The following is a 14399-nucleotide window of genomic DNA, read 5'->3' on the forward strand; positions in this document are numbered from 1 at the left end:
ATATTCATTATGCCAGCAGTCATGTTCAGTTTGATTTGTATTATGCCAGCAGTTATGCTCAGTTTGATATTTATTATGCCAGCAGTCATGCTCAGTTTGACATTCATTATGCGAGCAGTCATGCTCAGTTTGACATTCATTATGCGAGCAGTCATGCTCAGTTTGACATTCATTATGCTAGCACTCATGCTCAGTTTGATATGTATTATGCCAGCAGTCATGCTCAGCTTGACATCCATTTTACCAGCAGTCATGCTCAGTTTGATATCCATTTTACCAGCAGACATGCTCAGCTTGATGTCCATTTTGCCAACAGTCATGCTCAGCTTGACGTCCATTTTACCAGCAGACATGCTCAGCTTGACGTCCATTTTACCAGCAGTCATGCTCAGCTTGATGTCCATTTTGCCAGCAGACATGCTCAGCTTGATGTCCATTTTACCAGCAGTCATGCCCCCAGCAGACTGTTATGGTGCCGCTTATCATAACCCTATTTGACAGTCATGGAGCTGGCACTCATGCTCAGCTCAACAAGTATTTTCCAGTAGCCAGACCCCTTGAGCTATTTTATGGTAGTCATGCCACCTGAGCCGTCATTGTGCCATGAATTATACCATTTGAGAGTGCTTGTCTCAATAATATTTTTCTAAATACCTAATTTTCATCTTGATGAGGACAGGTCATTTTTGTCAGTTATATTAAAATGAATTCAAGCAATAATATACTGTGTTTCTGCCAGTAATCAACTGTAGTCATCCATTTAAATGGGACAGCTTTCTGCAATCCTCTTGTCAATAAGGCCACACATCACCTTATTCTTATATCCTTTCTTCGTTTGTTTGCAGGTTGCGGACTTCGCACTCCGTATGATGAACCCTCCGAGGCTGCCACCAAGAGCCGCATTGAGTCGCGCATCATTGGGGGTAAAGACGCGCTGTCGGCAGAGTGGCCGTGGACAGTGAGCCTGCAGAAGGATGGAGGCCACTTCTGTGGTGGCTCCATCCTAAGCCCTGTATGGATCCTCACTGCGGCTCACTGCTTTCATCAAGTGGCGTAAGTCTGTGTTTAGTAACCCACCAGCATCCACCGGCGGGCTATCATGAGGGGGTCTTGGGATAAGCTGTGGCTGGTCTCCCGCAAGAGCACAGTTTCTGACCCACAATGAAGAGCAAGCTTTCTGGAAGGACATCCTTGGCTCACGTTTGGTAACTTGGCATGAGCAGCAAGGCAGACTTTCTTACAAATGTGTATGAGGTGTTTATGTGGACCTGGAAACTGGAGTTTAGGGTCAGTAGCCAACTAGGAAAAAAGAGGGATTTCTCCAGTAGCCAAGGGATACACTCAGACTCATAATCATCCCCAGACACAGCTTCCAGGACTCCTCCCGGAGGCCCAAGGTGAGAAAGGAGCTCTCTGTGCCCCAGTGGAGGTAGGATGGGCAGGTATACGTTCTCCCAGAGTCAGGTATAATGGTGTGTGGCTGAGGGCGCTGAAGGTTTTCGACGCTCACAGTTCTGGCATGATCTCAGCTCACGCTAATGATGCTTCGGTGAGATCTGGCTAGCTACATTCAAATATCTTATTGGCCCCTGGGCTGCTCCGGTTTCACAGTGTTCTCTGTGCAAGCGTCAGTCCAAAGGGCCTTACCCTTGTCCTCCTGGTCAGGAGTCAGTTCTTGTCACCACACTGGGTCACTCAGCTTTGTCTTACTTAAGGAAAGGCCGCAGCAGCAGGGCTTCACCAGAGCCAACGACCTGTTCCTGGGACAGCAGCCAGCATGCTTCTGTGCCTACTACATGTCTCTCCAGGCTGCTGCAGGCTCCGGGGTAAGTCCAGTGTCAGTAGAAGCTGCTGGTCCTGGGAGACAGGAGTTTCACAGATACTTGTTGCAGTGATGGGAAGTCTGGCCTTTCACAAATGAGCTTGGTTTAAAACTTGTAACACTCTTCCAGCCACGTCACAGCGCATCATCTGGGCGTTTGCACGGTGGGAGGAACAAACTGGTATTCACGTTTGGGATTTTTGTACTTTGATTATATATTTGATCTGAACACTTATCTCTAGAGGGCCATCTTCGTGACCCTATCACCGAGTTGTACCAGTCACAGCCACCCATGAGGGCGTGTCCTCTAACGGACCCGGCTCTTTCCCTCTCCCATGACTAGTATTGACACCCCCTCTCCCTGTGCCCCTACCCTGAGAGTTGAGTCCCATCATGCACCTGGCCTAACCTTAAGCGTCACTCTGTGAAGCAGGGTAATCATGGGATGGAAGCCACGTGCAGGAGGCGTCAGCACGAGCCCGATGACCTGCTCTGCACTCAGGTGTTCACAGGCCACACTGCTGCAGTTGGAGAAGCCCTGAGGAACCTTCCAGGTGAGTGAGCACCGCCAAAGCCCGAGGGCAGCTCCTCTGGAGTGGTTCTTTCAGCGCTCGCAAGACCTAAAGGCGTGTTTTAGAGACAAAAGTACCAGAGTTTATTCTCTCTGGAGGGCTGTGTCCTGAGCCTCCTGAAAATGTGCCGTGTGTCCCTCTCTTAATAATAACTCACCTGGAACCAACAGGGAGTTTGAACTGTAAACCGTTGGCAAACAGTTTGCCGCACACTTTCTTTTTGGCTACAATCTTGGAGAAAACATAAGTATGTCAACTTTAGAAGTATTTGGAGTCACATAGGTGTTTAAATATCTGCTTTATAATCTGGTGGCGAGTGACCCGCACCATGGCCCTGAAGATACCCGGGTGCTCTCTGGAACGGATCCCTCATAAACATGAGATGCTCCACGGGAGGGGTGAAGACCAGAGCGGCAGGCTGAAACAAATAAAGCCATCAGTAGGCAGCAAGGAAGTAAGCGCGCCAAAATAAAAAGCCAATGGAAAGCAAGGGTGGCGTTGCTTTGCACCCGCCCGCGGTCGACATGTCTGCCACCCATACATCTTTGATGGTGCTGCCTGGCGGGCTCCGACCTGAAAGTAGCGCACACACAAGATTGCATTCGGTCATTTCTTTAATGTTCACGGCCGTGACGGCTCCTCTAGGTGTTTTAAGCCCAACACCCCTCCCTCACCGGTCATCACTTCTTTACGTTCCGCCCCATCAACGAGAGCTATAGAATATATTTTGTATGGCCTGTAGTTTCTTTTCCTGTTTCCTCTGTGTAGATCAGCCCTGTCCCTGGTGCAGTGCTGCTGGTGAACGAGGGGCAGTGCTCCATCGCCTGCGGCCCTTCAGCAGTACAGGCTTTGAAGCAGCAGATGGCGCCATTGCCCCACGTACCCTTACAACGCCCTGGCGCTCGCTCTCAGCGAGTTCTGTTGATGTAAACACGTGCTGTGGCAAGCACCCCGCAAGGGACACACTGTTCACTCATTTATGTGAACGAAGCAGTGTGCACATCAGCTGAACTATGAGCCGCTCCCATGTTATAAATGTGTATTGACCAGCCGTCTTTTCATTCAGCATTTTGGTCTTTCTCCATTTGGTGTGAGTTCAACACTCTGCGTTCTCACCGTCTGGTCGCGCCCCAGTCACCTGGGGCTTTCACGGCTGTTTGTGGGACTTGTGTGTTTTCCAAGCAGCCCGTGACAAAGCAGAAGCGATACACAATTCACATTACACATTTCACTACCACAGCCCAAATTTCCCATGCGATTCCCATTCACTGAAGCAGATGGAGTAATAGTCCCATTATTGGCAACACGCCCCACCCACCACAACACAGTATGCATGCATAAATAAACACACAACACAACTGTTTCGGAAAAATATTGCTGCAGGTTTATTTCATACAAAAGTATGCAATATGGTGGGTTACCTTACGGGCGATCCAAGGGCAGGCCGCCGTAACCAACCTATGCTGCCCTGCTCGCCTGATGAGCCAAGCACTGTGGAGAACCCAATCTGCGCTACCCTTATGGGGGTGATCCCCTTACTGGATCACGTGAAACATTGGTCCATTATTACTCACGCCCCTTTCAGGGCGGAGCGTAGCAAGGCAAGCCCCCGGTTGTTCAGGCCCACAACCGCCCGAAGGACTAACGGGGCGCCGACGTAATTGTTCCAGGACCCTCCCATGAGGCTCCTGAGATTTAGCTCTGGCACCCTTATTGTGCTCTTGCAGAGGTACCCTTCTGTACCCATATGCTTCCAGATCGCCCTGTAACTCCGCCACAGCTCTGGAGGCGGCCCCCGTCGCCTTAAGAGCCCCCCCACCAACACGGCTGTATTCTCACCTGCCACCTGCAATTTCCCGGACCTCATTCATTTCCGGTAAGAACAGATCCAAGCCCACCTGTGCCAGGTGTACCCCAACTTTGACCACATAAGCTTTGGCGTTCGCCCGGCTTAGCCCATGCCTGATGAAGCCAGATGCAGAGATAGCGTGAGGCAGAGAGAAGGTGAGAGGTTGAGATGTAGAAACAAACGAATGTGAGCTAGAGAGAGAAATGTCACTTTCCCAGGAGGCCCCTTGGAAAATGGGGACCCTGGGCAATTGCCCATTTTGAACATGCCCCAAAATATGGGTACTCACAAACACTTCCCCAAGGGCCACAAACTGCAGTCTGTGGTGTTCCCAAGGGCCGCTTTAATGCCAGCACCATGGGAGTGGGGCTTTGTGTGTGTGTGTGGGGGGGGGGTTTAGGTGGGCACAGGAGAAGGAAATCATATGCACGATGTGTTCAGTGAGTCATGGAGTTATTTTGAGGGTTTCTTTACATACTGCCCTGTGAATTAAGCCCCTCGTCTCCAGAAGAGTCACAGATCTGACGATACTAGGTTATGCTGTATCTGGATCCCTGTCCCTCTACCACACCTTGGGTGAGACTCCTCTGCTCGCTGTCGCTACCTTAGAGAGAGTCAAGTGTAAAAAAAAAAACAACTTGATTATTGATTTGATTTGAAGTGAAATAGAATTGCACAATGTGAAACCAGAAAACCTAGGATCAATCCCGGCTTCCCCACTTGACCCAATTGTTTGATCCTAGAACATTACCTAATTTCACTTTACCTCCTCTTTCTTTATGACATATAAGAGCATCTTGAAATACGAGCTCAGGGTATACGCTGTACCAACCTCTTGAGTTTGATTTAATAAACTACAGTGCTGTCCATATATATTAACAGCCCTGAGCGCCCACAGGGTTCCACGAGACATCTGACTCGTCTCTTAGTTCACTATCAGCATTGCTGTCAGGGTGTGAGGGGGCATGAATATTTCTACACTCATTTTAAAAAACGATCAGTTTTTAATAAAATGCTTACAAATGCATTTATCTATTCTGATGTACCAAGGTGTAACACTTCTACATGTTAATGCAATGCACTTTTTGAATTTTGAAGAGATTGTATCATATTTTTACACGTTTGTTGCAAAATGTACACAAAAAAATGAAGGTGTTGCTAAAGTTAAGTTTTGCAGGACACCTTAGCTGTTTCTTTTCTTTTACTTCAGTTAGCCAAAGAAAAAAATACTTTCCCGTTTATGCAACATCTTAATGTTAGTGCTTTCTTAAGTAAACAGCAGCCCAGTGAAGTCATTGAGCTGGGGGCCACATATGAAGGTCAGGAGGGCTGCAAGAGGCCCCCGGGCATATTTTGAGTACCACGGCATCAAAATGTGCCTGATAAATCATTCTTTTTCCATGTGAGATACAATGGTTTGTAATCATAAAGCAAGGACTACAATTCCTAGAATGCCTTTGTAGCAAATACTATTACTCAATATAAAGTGTCCGTGTACTATGAAGTCATCTGGTAACTCTGTTTTAGGCCTGCTCCTTCAGACCAGAATGAAAAAGCAGAGCTCTCCTGTTTCTCAGGTCCGTTTTTGTGTTGATCTCCCATCCCAGACTCTTTCTTTGCATCTTGGGGTTTGTAGTCCTAATAAATCCATTATAAAATGATGACTACAAGTTCCACAATACAAAGAACATGCTTGGATGACCCATTTGTCACAGAAACTTGAGACTTCTGCTAATGATTCTCTGCACATTTGGTTTGTTAGCAGTTGACTGCGGGCTCTTAAAAATAGTGAACCACATTGCCTTTGCCAATGGTTGTTGCTATTTTTAAGAGCGCTCTAGTGTGGGATGATGTAGGAAGGTGGAATCTGACTAATGGTTGCCCCCAACTTTTTGCCTGGTATTTGAGTGATTTTTGACTAGTCTGGCTGGGATCCTGCTATCCAGGACCCCAGCCTATCTGCTTTCTCCCTAAAAACTAATGTGAAGTACCCTAGGTACAAACTAATTGGATGCTGAGGATGCCCTGACAGTCCCTTGTAGATGGTACCCTAGGTACCCAGGGCATGGGTCCCCCAGTAGGCCTACCAGGGCTGCAGCACTTATTGTGCCACCCTGGGACAGCCATACAAACTAACACCACCAGACCACTACTGTAGTCTGGGTAAGGTGGTGCTTGCACCCCTTACAGGGATATAGGTAACCTATATCCCACCCCATTACAACACATATACTCTCATAGGTCACCCCTATAGCAGGCCTTGGTAATACTACAAGGCAGGGTGCTGAGGTATGTGTGAGGGAGGACCCCTACATGAGTAGGGCCTCTCTGCAACCTTCGTAAAATCATTGCTGGGTTGTTTGTAGTGTAGCCATACCATATACTCTTAACCGCATTATAAGCCCATCGCGATGGTGTCAAACATGTAGGAATCATACCCCCTGTCCAGCCATGGGCATGAGGGTACGATTCCCCCCTGCTAGAGGGGCGATATGGGAAAAGCGGTAGAATTTAGACACCAATTTAAAAGTGCACAAGTAACACAAAATGGCTACTGCCCGCCACCTACACGACCCTGGCTGGCTGTTGCTGGGGAAAACCCCAGCCTCGCCAGCTGGACAATAGGGCTCCTGTGGCAGGGAGGTGCTAGCATCACCCCAGACAGGATAATGTGGATTGGAACAGGGTGGGTGCACCAAATGTCCTTTCAGAGTTGCACGTAGGCAGCTGCAGAAGCCTCATTCTGCATACACCGCTTGGAACCGGTTCAGGGGCATCCTGCCCCTCGCCCATGCGGGAAACACACAAAGGGGAGAGGGTGTAGCCACCCGTTCCCGCCTCACCTACCATTGGTGGACATTACTCTGGACACTCCCCTAATCTTGGGGATAAAGGTGAATAACGTGGCCCCAGAGCCTCAGATTAATCTTGAACTTTACAGTCTTGACCTTCGACTTGCTGCTGCCCAGCTGACGGAAGAAATATCCCTTGGGATAAAGGAGTTATCCCCCTGCTTGGCAGGCACCTGAAACACTGCAAGTGACCCGGTTGGAACTTCGCTGCTCTCACGAACTTCGACGACTTCCAGAAACCTTGAGGTGGGTTTCCAGCGCATCCCAGAGGCCAGTGAGTGTGCTCAACGAGTTTGGGCACCGTGGACCGCGTGGGTGCCGAGATCCCCAATACCCCAGGACACCAGCCACCTCTTGCGTAGCACACAACCCTGACCAGTGGGGAAGTTGTGCTTTAGCCCGTTTTCGAGCCAACCACTCTACAGCAATTGTGCCAAAGACCCGCGCCCTAGCCCCCTCCGGTGGCCCGTGGGTGCCCTTTTACGCACTCCAAATTGCCGCCTCCCGCGGTCCCTTGTCTCTCGACTTGTGGGCCCTAGCGGATGTCTATCTCTACAAATAAGAGTTCCCCTGGTTGCTCCAGGCCTGCTCTACAGCCTCCTTGAAGGAGACCTCTCCCAGACCTTGTGGGTCTGCACTGTAGCAGATTTGTTCATTCTTCGTGGGTTGCAGTTGCCAAGGCTTAGTGGATCCAATCCGGACACTAACACCGCAGCGACCCTCATCCGACGTGGGACAGTTGCCCTCCTGAAGCTGGCCTTCCTTGAAGCCTCCCGGAGCCCGTGGCTGCAGATCCAAGCTACACTACTTTCCACCTGAAGCACCCGACATCGAAGGACTCTTTGCTTTGAGCCTCCTGGTCACTTTGCCGTGACCCAGACTCTGTCCCCTCTGCTTTCAGGTTCTTCTCTACAATCTTCACATCTTTGATCTTCACGGCATCATCGACACTTTTGGCTAGCAGAACGTTTGACTATTTTCCCATTGAAAATCAGCCCGCGACCCGACAGCAGAAACGACCTATGCACCCGGCTTCCCTGGGGCAGGTAACAGTGGTACCTCGGTACTCTCGTGGTAGTGGGCTCTTCAAAAGCTTAAGTCTAAAGTTTTAACTTTGTACTCCTGCTAGAAGTATTTTTAAACTGTTTATTTCCAACCGCGACATTCTCCATAGGCTGTAAAAGAGATCCCGATAGCAGCTACTTGCACTGCACGCGCCTCCCGTGGGTCCCCTTCCTCATAACCTAGGGTGGATTCTTAAGGGGCCAGCGATCCTGAATGCCCTAGGCATTGCCTGTAGAAATGTTGTGGTTCTTATACCACTTTTGTAATATATGGTTTGGTCCCCCCCTGGGGCCCAATGTTAATAGTGCTATTTATTGTGTCTATCAATGCTTGTTTGATATTGTAACTTTGCCACAGCTTCATAAAGAGACTGTGGGATTCTGTCTAGAATAAATACATATATTTTATATATATACCTGTGTGGGCTACTCTTTCATTTGGTTATTCAAGAGGTTATTATGGTAAAACAATAAGCTTAACACTCCTTCAAGACTTAGCCTGAAGGCTGCTCTCCACAGCTACCACTAGGATAGCTTTCTTTAAATGTTGTCTTAAACCTATCATCAATAAGAGTCGAATTGGACTGGTGCAAGGTGTCCCTGTAACTAGGAGACAGCATATGCCAGGCCAACTTCTCACAGATGACCTCTTCACTTTCAGTCATTACGAACATTTTCTCCACCCTTGAACTTTTCTCCTACAAATCACGGATTTCAGGTGTTACTATAATCAATTCAAAGGAAGCAAAACAAGATTACAACACCCCGAATGCATTAGGCCAACACTCAAACGTCCAGGACTAGAACCAGTATCCATGGTGACCTGCAGGGTGGTGGCCATTGGTCACTCCTCTCCTACAGGTGTACAATCCTAGACTGACGACATACAGGCGTAAATACAATTCACCCAAGATACCACCTGGGTGTCTAAGCTCCAGTGAGCTCTGAGTGGCAAGAAGAGTGTTAGATGTGAAGTAATTATCACAAACTTAAAAAAAAACCAACATAGAATTCACACCTGTCTCCGGTGATAGTGGTCTGCATCAAAGTAAAAAGCCTAGGCACTACCTTTAAAGCCGATACCATGCCCTCGATGCATGTGGGAGGGCCGGTAGTGGACAGATGTTTTCTTACATTAGACCAATGCACACCTCACCTGCTCCTCATATCCAGAATATAATAGTGTTCCTGATGCGTTCTTGTTGGACCTGGCCCTTTTGGCAGGTTCACCCCTAAACGTTTTGCATTTATCCTGGCCTTTTTCCCTATGTAGTGTTAGTAGTTTTAGGCCTCTAGGCACTTTAGCACTGTGTCCCAGTGTAAAGTGCGTGCGCTCTGTGTTACATTTAGTGAGACTGGCGTGCCCTCCCATAGGAATGCATGGGGGATATGTGCATCCACGGTAGTTCCTGATGTGAGCGGAGTGCAGGGGCAAGTTTGGTATGTGCGAACTCGTGAGAATAAATGCTGCGCAATAGTGTGCGCAGATTTATTGTGACTGGTGGAGAAGTGCCACTTCTAGAAGTTGGCATGTCTATGTGCTGTGTGATGTGAATTGCCTGTCTGGCTTGTGATTGACAGGAGCTGAGAGGGCGGGGGAATTCCAGGAGACAGGGTGAGTCTGCCCAGTGGTGAATAGAGAGATCTGCATGTAGATGGGAGGGAGGAGTTGCACCTGGGACCTGAATGGGGCTGGGCCTTCCATTCACAATGCTGGCTCCACCTCCTGTGGTGCGTCTGATGTCCCTGGCCTGTCCTGTGAATAGAGAGGGGAGCTGAGCAAAACAAAGTGCTCCTGAACCAGTTGTATCTGGTTCTCCCCTTGCCCTACAGTTGCAGAACAAAGGAAAATGCTGTATAAAAGAAGGGGCTGTGACCCCATGAAAATGTTCTTGTTTGTGGACTTGAATCTATCAGGGGCGTGCTGCGGCTGGGGCTCAAGGGAAGGCTTGCCTCCCTGGGCCCTGCCCCTGGATGCCTGGAGGACTTATTGGGACCCTTTTTGCCTTGCTTAGGGATCCTCCAGCACCTTTGAGGATTTCTTTGCCTGGAACCTTTTTCTTTATTCAGGTGTTCATAAGGACTTTGTGCCTCTACCCCTAGCGCCTGGTGAGCGCTTTATTTCACTCTCTACTGAGCGCTTTATTTCCTCCTGGCAGCGCTGGGCTGCGATCATCGTCGAGGGAATCCCGACATAGGGATTCCCCTGCTTTTCCCGATTTCCTGGCGGGTGCCCACCCCGCGTCATGACCGCAGTGGATTTGTTCCATTTTAGGGAGAGCGGGTGCCCACCCCGCTCTCCCGCTACCCGTCAATGGTGGGTGCCCACCCCGCATGCTGCCTGCTCCATTTGCTTTAATTTAAACTTACGAGGGAGCCCACCCCTCAATGCTGCTGAAGAGGAAGCGGCCCAGAAGCCAGGCAAGAGACGCCCGGACAGGGGAGGGGCCTCGCCGGTAGCAGGAAGTTGCATCGCGTCCCAGCGGGGCTCCCTTGAGCGGCTGGGAGCCATGGGAGCCCCGGGGGAAGAGCGAGACGTGCGGCGCTGGCAAAAGCCCCGGTCCCAGAAGAGGGACCGGGTGAAGAGGAGACCCGAGGACTCCCAGTGAGCCCGGTGAGTAGGGGCTTTTCCAGGAATCTGAGCGGTCCCGCTAGGAGAGCGGGCCGCTCCACCGTTGCGGGCATAATTGTTCTTAGAGCCTAGGTGGCTCCAGGGGGCACAATGTTGGTGCCGATCATGGCACCCTGATGGCAGGACAGAGTCAGAGCGGCCCCGGATGGCAGCGGGCCGCTCCAACATGGCCACCATTGGTTTTCAAAGTCCCCGTGGTGGCTTGGAGGCATTAGTTGTTGCAGAGCCCCGTGCCGCTCCAACGAGGGGCTGCAACACTTGAGGGGCATGATTATTTCAGGAGCCAGTGCGCTCCTTGGGGACATGTGTATTTTTAGAGCCCGTGTGTGGCTCCACCGTTTGGCACATTTGTTTCAAGGGCCATGGAGAGCCCATGCCGCATTTTAACTTTTCGGGCTGCCCAGCAAGTAGTGGGCAGCTGCACCGTTTAGGTCTTTTCTTTTCTTTAGGGGCACATGCTGAATCCAGGAGTGAGACGCACTCCTTCGCCCCCATCTCTTCCTACACAGCTACGCAGCACTTAGTGCCAGCTGCAACGTTTAGGTTTTGCGCAGTGGCGCACCCTTGACTTTCGCTGCCTAGGCACCAGCCCTGACTTTGTGGACATAGGGCATTTGAGCCCCCTCTTTGGATAGCCAGTTGGCCAGGGGGACGGTTAGATTTATAGGGCGCCAGGCCCTAATGTGATTTATGTGCTAACAGTATTTTGGGTGCTAGGAAATGTGATTCCTGTAGAATGATTTACGCACCTGTGTTGATCCCTCTAGATGTGTTTATGATTGTGAGGTTGGTTCGCATATTATGGTTTATGCTAGTGAGAGTTATTCCCTAATGTAGTTATACTTAGGAGGTTAGGGTCTAATGCGTTTAGACTGGTGAGATGATTGTCTCATGTGTTTATGATGGGGAGGTTGGCGCAGAAGGTAATTCGCACCTGGTAGGATGCTGAGCCTAGTGTAGTTTATGTTACAGGCCGATGCTAAGTACAGTGATTACCAGTAGTTACTGGTTGTGTTCTCTGTGTATGATAAGTTCTACATTTACTAAGTTCACTTTGTGATGGTACTGACAGTGGTCCAGTGGGTCCAGTCAGGTGTAAATAATCCCTTGTAAATATTGTCCAGTGCCAGTTGGCACAGTGTATAATATGTGCTTACTATTCTAATGTGTTATGATAATACAAAGGCTATTTTTATATATAACCTTGTGTGGAGTTTCTTTTGTGGTGTGCCTGGGATGTTGTTGCTGGGTGCGTGCGCAAATGCTTTACACATTGCCTCCGGGATAAGCCTGACTGCTCGTGCCAAGCTACCAAGGGGGTGAGCAGGGGTTATCTTTGGTGTGTAACTCCCTTGCCCTGACTAGAGTGGTGGTTTCTACCTGGCTTTGGCGCACGCCTTAGCCAACCAGAGATCCCATTTCTAACAGTTCTCGTGCCCTTCATGGTGTCCACGATGCAGGTGTTGTCGTGTAGTTTCCACTAAACAGTAGGAGCTGCACGTTTGTGGAAAGCATCAACGTTGGGATGGAGCCAGACTGATTCCGAGCACCCCCTTAGGATATGTTGTCCCCTAGATCAGAGAGCTCACAGTGCCACCATCAGCCCCCTAAACCTAGACAGGGAGCAAACAGTTCTGGCAACCACTGAACATGACAACCCTGATCCCTCAGGAACCGTGATAACAGATCGAGAACCCTTCTGCTCACACACCCGTGCTCTCTTGTGCTCAGAGTAATATACAAGTATACATAGAGGGACGTTTTCAATGTTTATGCAGGATTATTGTATAAAATATATGTGTTGAGATGATCAATAGACAGAAGCAAATGAAGGTTATTAGAAGTATCAGGACAGTGAACAGAATAAAAAGTTCCACCATTGTTCTGAGCGAAAGAATTCATGCAGGCATATAAACAATGTAACAATCTGGCGTACTCCTACCATGCGTTCCCTAACCTAAGCATCTAGGGTGTGTGTGTTCTGCCAAGAATCCCCGTACTGGATGATCCAACCCCATTAACTGTTGGGAAAGAATGTAGGACTGTTTCTTGGCCGCAAGCCGGACACCCCTCTCAGAGATATCAGCAAGCTGCTGGGCCAAAGCGTCAGCCTGTAGGGACCTCGCAATGACAGCAGAAGTGCTTCTCTGCCAACACCCAGAAACTCATGTTTAAAAAAAAGGCATACCTGCCTTGGGCCGAGATCTTGATCAGGCTGCCATTGTTTGTGTGTTATAGAGAGCTATGACGCCATAAAACAATAAGCACATTTGCACAACACATGTGTAAACCTTGTACATAGTGTCAAGGCAGCATGATTGTGTTCTTGCGAAGTTGATTCTGTAAGCAAGGTTAGTTTTTCAGGAAACAAATCCCAACCGTCATGAATTGAAATGTGTGTCAAAAGTCGATGTGTAAAAGTGATGGAAACTTTAGGAAAGACCTGTGTACATGTAAAACAGCAGAGTTTACTCCCAGGCCTAAGTGGGACACGTGACAGTGTCAGCGTTATCACACCTGGGTAGGTGAGACTACCTATGAGAAGCAAGAAGATCTCTTGATTGGCTTCCTGTCAGGCAATATTTTTGAGGGACTTGAGGTTGAATCGATCCATCAATCAATCAATCAATCCATCAGCATGTGTATATCACAGCACTGTCACCCCTAGGGGTATCTGGGCACTAGGGTCAGTGTTTCCTGACAGGGACCTTGTAGCCCTTGCCCCTCTATCTTCCTTAGTCCAGATGCCAGGGAGGGAAGCTTGAGCTGGGAGGGACTAGGGGATCTGGAGGAGTTGTTTTTTTCTCTGTTTCTTGCCAGGTGGCTTGCCCCAGTGAAGAGGTCAATCCTTATTGGTGTCTTTGAAGGTCAACTCTGATTGGTGTCTTCGAAGGTCAACCCTGATTGGTGTTTTCGAAGGTCAACCCTCATTGGTGTCTTCGAAGGTCAATCCTGATTGGTGTCTTTGAAGGTCAACCTCTGATAGGTGTCTTTGGAGGCTAATTGAACGCAGCCTGGACAATTGCAGTTCTCTTTTCCAGGGCGCTCCTGATTACATTCTTCAGTGCCTGCGGTGGCTACAGAAGACTAGTGCATGAGTTGCCCTCCTACTCACCTTGGACCCCCTCACAGGCTTCCCATCTCCGAAAGAGTCCTTGTTAAGTCTATCTAGTTGGTGCTCAAGGACATCACCTTCTAGGGCCTGGACAACTTTCTCAAAGTTTAAACTTTACATTCCTTCTGTCACACTGAGATCTTCTAGGGCCAGGCTGCTGACTACTCCTAGGTCCCAGTGCAGTGGGGGTGTCATTGATTAGGAAATTTGACGCCTATCCAGTTAGCGTCAGTGTATTCTTCTATGTATTTATGCTGTACAACAGGTGAGGGAAAACATCCTAGACCCCCAAATGCTAGACCCAAGGGTTAGTCAAACCATTAACTCCTATCCTATGCACACACCCTCAATATACAATCAAAGTTCGTTAAATAGTAAGAGCAAAAGAACGAAAATGAATAATGTCTCTTTTAGTCTTTTCTTTGTCTTTAATTCAAACAAAGCCCAGCCAACATGTGTTTCGTCGTATGGGGACTTCCCATTGACTTTTTCA

General features: G+C 49.0%; 1 protein-coding gene across 1 annotated transcript in view; it reads left to right on the forward strand.

The window, feature by feature from the left end:
- The first annotated feature begins 503 nt into the window (after positions 1–503).
- The window catches only part of LOC146783025 (serine protease 55-like), a 75029-nt gene continuing 61133 nt past the window's right edge, over positions 504–14399 (forward strand). Inside the window, exons 1-2 of the mRNA XM_085637268.1 lie at positions 504–534; positions 846–1053. Coding sequence (XP_085493394.1) covers positions 504–534; positions 846–1053 — 239 coding nt within the window. The remainder of the gene's footprint in view (positions 535–845; positions 1054–14399) is intronic.

Source organism: Triturus cristatus, chromosome 12 (genome assembly GCF_964204655.1).
Source record: "Triturus cristatus chromosome 12, aTriCri1.1, whole genome shotgun sequence".
Classification (NCBI taxonomy): Eukaryota; Metazoa; Chordata; class Amphibia; order Caudata; family Salamandridae; genus Triturus; species Triturus cristatus.